This window comes from Antechinus flavipes, chromosome 4 (assembly GCF_016432865.1).
Source record: "Antechinus flavipes isolate AdamAnt ecotype Samford, QLD, Australia chromosome 4, AdamAnt_v2, whole genome shotgun sequence".
Lineage (NCBI taxonomy): Eukaryota > Metazoa > Chordata > Mammalia > Dasyuromorphia > Dasyuridae > Antechinus > Antechinus flavipes.
In genome coordinates, this window is record NC_067401.1 from 466983125 (window position 1) to 466989124 (window position 6000).

Genomic DNA, 6000 nt, shown 5'->3' on the forward strand with positions numbered 1-6000 from the left:
TAAAATGATTAAAGGGAGAAATAGACGACTCCTTTAAAACAAAATTCAGTAACAACTGGTTGCCAGAGAAATTTCAGCATGACCCCCTTTTAGTTTGGCAAGGCTTTCTCCCCAAATTTACATTTAACTTCTGACCCCTATTCCTGTTCATCTGATCCCAATCCCTTTTCAAAAACAAGGATGATATCTCCTTTCAGGGCATCCACTCTCCCACTTTTCCTCCAGCTCAAATGATCTTTTGGCTAAGGTTCAAATTCCTCAGTTTACCACTTTCCGAACTCTTATGAAAATCCCACTGCCATCTTAGCTTTCTCATGTGACTTCTTGTTTTTTTTTTTTTTTTTTTTTTTTTTTTTTTGAGAATGGACTGTTATTGTTAAGCTAGAATAAAGAGCTAGCATTTATAGGTGACTTTTAGGTTTTGCAAATCACTTTACAAATGTTTTCCCAATTCTTTGAGGCAAGTGTTATTTTTAACACTTTTTAACAAACAAGGAAAATGAGGCTGAGAAAGGTTAAGTGATTGTCTGAAGCAGAATTTCAGAGACCAAGTGGAGCTATCCACTCCATCACCCGGTTATCTGATCCTGCTCATTACATCTTCTCACTACAATTATGGCTGAATCTGAAAATGATACTGCAGGTAAAAGTGGAAAGAAAAGGCTTATTAGCCATAAACCCTGTTGGACAGATTCAGCAGTCCTCTAGGGGTCAACGGAACAGAACTTATATATCAACCCCATGAATGTACTATTTGCTGAAACCTGTTTTTAAAAAAAACATTTCGGACAGGTATGATATTATGTAAAAACATTATAAGCCATTCCAAAGAATCTGCCTTAATGCCCACAATGTCCATATTGAGGTCAATTTCTCCTCCTGACAGTCATATAAGACAGAAGTGCCTCTTGGCAGAGTTTAATTTAGATACAAAATAAATTAGATAAGAGTAAAATGTAATTTCATTTGGGCAAATTGAAATTATATAACCAAGTGCAGTAGATGAATTAAAAAACTGGAAGGGGAAAAGACAGGGAAGGAGGGAGCAGCCTTCTTTGTACTTACTCCTTAACAATGAGATTTAAGAGCAAAGCCTCTTTAGCCTGTGACCCAAAAATAACAGAGATCCTAACAGGGCCACAAAGGAGGCCCTCTACTAATCCCAGTGGCCAGGCAAATGACAATCAAGTCCTGGGAATTTAGCTTACTTGCGTTTTTCTAAGATAACATCGAAAATAAATTATCGAGACTGCCAAATGTTGCTTCTAATCTCTTTCCTTCTCACTAGTCCACACCTAATTGGCAGCTCCCCTACCAAGCCCCTGGTACACTTAGACCAGTGGGTATCCTCACTAGAGATCACACTGTTGAGTCTTCAGGGCCCCAGTGGGATTCTGTTCTCTCGCTCAATCCATTTGAGGCCTAGAATTCTGTCCTTGGTGCTGCTGGTTCTTCTTTGTCTACAAGGAATTTTTTCTTAGAGATCAACCGTTCCCATTATTTCCATTATCCTCTTTCTTTGACATCTAAATGAATGTGAATATATATGTGTATATACATACATGCATGTGGAAATAGGTATATATATACCTACACACATAAACACAACATATGAGTATACACGCAAATGTATGAGTACATGCTTGCCAGATGCATGCACATACATATATGCACGCACACACACACACACACACACACACACACACACACACACCAGTTCTGAGATCCAAGCTCTTTCCCAGGCTCTGATCTGGGCTTCAATGTATGTAGGAGTGCCTGATACACATCATTGTGTCCCACTAGTATCTCAAACTCTATAACCAAATATCTCCAAACTTCTTTCTGCTCAGTCCACATACCCGGTCAAACCTGCTCTTCCCCCAGACTTCTTTATTTCTATTAATAATACCATCATTCTTCTGTCAAAACTTTGGAGTCATTTTTGATGCTTTTCTTTTCCTTTCTGCTCCTTTCAAATGCTAAACGCCTACATCTCTGCTATGTTATGACTAGGTTAGGTGCTTTGCTCCTGTCCCCCTCCTCACAAGCATTCTGCTACAGTCATTAGCTGTGCAGAAGACACAGACTTGGGAGAGGCTACTGCCACACTGGAAGGCAATGGAGAGTTAAAAAAAAAAAAAAAATTCAACAGGCCCTGGACGCTGGGCCAAATCTAGCAAGAAATTCAGTTAGGACAAATCTGTCTTCTGCTGCAGTTAAAAATTATCATATTCACAAAGACTGAGGTGAAGGGGAACTAAACAACAATTCAGTTGAAAAGGACATGCCTTTTGTCAGTTTAGCTCAATAAATATTCTTGCAGGGATCCCCTCTAGCTTGGTGAACACTGCTATCTAGCCAGTCTTACAAGAGTAAAGCATCCCCCCCTAATCTAATCTAAAACATCCCTAACTCTGGACCTCCTCAGGCTTACCTCCTGTTAGTCCCTGATAGAGTCCTCATTTCAGCCAACACTTGCCATTACTCCAAAAGCGAGTTACAGTTCTGCCTCTCTAAATCCTATCAGAGCAGTACCATGGCAGAGTGCTCTATACAAAACTGGCCTTGGAGCCTTTGAAAATGAGAATTGTCCTCAGGAAAAAAAAATATATATATATATAATATACATATATATATATATAGCCTCTCTGTGCTCTAGGCAACTCTCTCAGACCATAGCTTGAAAAGAAGCCCCATCCTCAGCTCTTAACACTCACCTCTGTCCAGTAAATCCATTGCCAAGGTTCTGGTCACACCTTCTACCTTTTACATCTACTTTATTATCTTGTGCCTGAATTACTTATTCCAAATGCTTTCTGATTGACCTTCTTGTCTCAAGTCTTTCTACCCAGTCCAATCCATCTCATCTTAGGAGCCAAAATATCACTCCACCCTCATTCAATATTCAATAAAGTCCACTAGTTTCCTTATTACCTTCAGGATCAAAATACATAAAAAGTTCTGTTTAGCACTAAACACCTGGTACTCTCTACCTCTACCATCTGCTCTCCAATCCAGTTATACTGGCCTGCTTGGATTTCCTGGAACAGGTCACTTTGTCTCTTTGTGCTGATGTTCTCTTCCTCCTCACATCAGCCTCTGTGTTCCAAGAATGTTGTTGACTAGAAATAAAATTAAAGGCTATAATCTATTATATTGTTACATTGTACTTACTCCTGACAAAGGTAGGGAATTAGGTCTGAAAAGGTTCCACCTTTTTAGAAGATTTTCCCAGTCTGCCATTCCCTACCCCCAACTGCTAGTACTTTTATGCCCTGACATTTTTCCATTAGGATATATCTTGTATATACAAAATTACCTGAATGTAGTCTACCTCCTTAGAATATAAACTCCTTGATAACAAAGACTGGTTTTTCTCTCATTGTATTCACCAAGCTTGGGAAAGGGCCTGGCACATAATAAGGACTAAATACTTGCTGACTGAATGACTAACCCTGCTAGAGGGAGTGAGTCTCTTTACCTGGGAGTTTCCTCTCTCAAAAATTGCTAAAACCTAGCTCTAAATTCAATCTAGTTTCCAAGTTCCAGTTAAAATGCTACCTCCTCAAGAACCAAGATTTAAAGTTCCTTCTTAAGAATCTTGGTAACATTTTGGAACATCCTTAAAATAATTATTACTTACTACCTAGTGCTGAGTTTTATACACATATATACACATACACATACATAAATATGTTTTATATCTCCTATAGAGGACTATTCCTATAATTATTACATTCTGCCTGGTACTGTAATATATACACACATATATACATGTATGCACATACACACATATAACATATGTCTGTGTCCTCTATATGCATGTATATACATGTCTATATGAATATATAATAATATTGGCTTTCCTGAAGGCAAGAATCATCTTATTTCAGAGCTGCTAAGTGAGTGCCTTACACATAGCAGACATACAAATATATTTGCTGGCTGCCACAGAATTAACACTATTTTAAAATCTTAAAATACAGTTAGAGAAAATGAGCACACTTATGTCCCAATGACATCATAAAGACCTAAATTCCCTACCTTTGTCAGGAGTAAGTACAATGTAACAATATAATAGATTATAGCCTTTAATTTTATTTCTAGTCAACAAAATACATGTACAAAGATGATGATGACTACAATTTCTAAATTCACATATTTATTTACCAGGTGATTATTACAGTTAAATGACTTGCTAATTGTAATCCAGAAACTTTATACATTTCGCTTCTATTTGAACAAAATAATTAAAATCTCAAGTTTAATACAAAAATTTTATCTATTTTAAGAAACCTGTCCCCATTTCCCTATTTTGGGGACCTCTGGGTCCCATTTTGGGCCCACTTTGCAACGCGCCCAAGGCAGGATAGGCTGGCACCTCTGGGATCCAGGACACCTGCGGCCACACCCACAAGCCCTGTCCTCGGACACTCGTGAAACCCGGGAACTCGGCCTTCGAGGCGTTCTGGACCGCAAGGGCTCTCGTCCTGATGGCCAACAGCGGTCAGGGGCACCCTCAGACACGGACAGGGTGCGCGCATGCATGCGCGTGCACACGTGTGCCCATACCTGCAGGTGTAGACATTCCCAGCCCAAGCTCAGTTCCAAGCTGGAGGAAAGCCGGCCCCCAGCACTTCGTACAAAGAAGCACTCCCTCCCAATTCCGCGAGAGGGTCGGCTGGGGGGAGGGAGCGCCTGTCAATCACCGCGGAGCTCTGGGGCCTTTCGGGGGTCCTGGGCCCAGGCCCCCGCACTCCCGGAGAAAGCTCGGAGGACCCAGGCCAAGGTCACATCCCCAGGTGGGAACAGGGCGAGCCCCGGGCCTTGTCCCTCGTGTGCTGCCCACTCCCTCAAACCCCTGGGCTCCCAGGAGGCACGTAGAGGGCCGCCAGCTGAGTTCCAGGTGTGTCCCAAAGCCAGGTGGATCTGAGTCCGGGTTACTACTGGGGGCGTGCCAGTCACCTCGCGAATCCCCCAGGGCCTCAGCTTTCCCCAGCATCAGCCCAGGTGACCCACGTGCGGCCGCGACGATGGCGAGCGGAGGGGGTCAAGGTACCGGCGCGACCCTCTCTCCGCATCCTCGGGTCCCCCAGCCGCCCCTCCCCTCCCCCCGCTCACCCAGATCATGAGGCTGTCGCAGAGCTGGAGCTGGGGCTGCGGGGGCAACTGCTGCCCTTCCATGACCGTGGCCGTGGCCTCCGCCGCCGCCTCCTTCCTCCGCCGTCGGAGCCCGGAGCCCGCGTCCACGACGGCCGGCACTGGCTCTCGGAGCTTGGGGAGCCAGGCGCCTCGGCCGCCGGCTCAGGCGCGAGACGAGCGCGGGCTACGTAGGCGGCGTCAGCCCGGCGCGCCCCCGCGCGCTCCCGCGCGCCCGCCGCAGGCCCCGCCCCACCCCCGCCCACAGCAGACCCCGCCCCCCACCCTCCCTCCCCAGGCCCCGCCTCTGTTCGCCCCCAATGGCCCCGCCCCCCGCCCCTCGCAGCCCCCGTCCCCGCCCCTCCGTCCTCCCGCCCGCCGCAGACCCCGCCTAGCTCGTCCAGCCCCGCGCTCCCCTCCTCCGCACGGCCCGCCCGCGCAGCTTCCTTAGCCCTCGAAGCACCCCCAGAGCGAGCTAAACCGTCTTCTCTCACCAGTTACAAGGAAGGTGTCGCGTGCCCGTCCGCGCCACCTGAAGGGGGAGGGGGAAGGTAAAGGGAAAGGAGGAGCGCGGTGAGGAGGCGGAGTCCGGGACTGGACACGCCCACTAGGTGTCCTGGCCAATGAGCGTAGCGAGGGGCGGGGTGGGTTTATGACCTGCGGACGGGGGCGGAGGCGAGGGCAGGACCTCCCGAGAGCTACCTTCACCACCTGAAGATCCTGCCTTCTTTCTTCCTCTTCTCCAATGGATCCTACCCACGTCTTGTTGGCACCAGGTATTTGGCTTGACTTCTCCCCGGTTAGACTGTGAGCTCCTTGAGTGCAGGCCTACTTCTCCCTTTTGTCCCGAGTGCCGCCGTG

The 6000-nt window shown here is 46.3% G+C and overlaps 1 protein-coding gene across 1 annotated transcript in view; it reads right to left on the reverse strand.

The window, feature by feature from the left end:
* Positions 1-5310, reverse strand: part of HOOK1 (hook microtubule tethering protein 1) — a 49648-nt gene extending 44338 nt beyond the window's left edge. The window contains exon 1 of the mRNA XM_051999568.1: positions 5122-5310. Coding sequence (XP_051855528.1) covers positions 5122-5184 — 63 coding nt within the window. The 5' untranslated portion in view covers positions 5185-5310. The remainder of the gene's footprint in view (positions 1-5121) is intronic.
* Between the last annotated feature and the right edge of the window lie 690 nt (positions 5311-6000).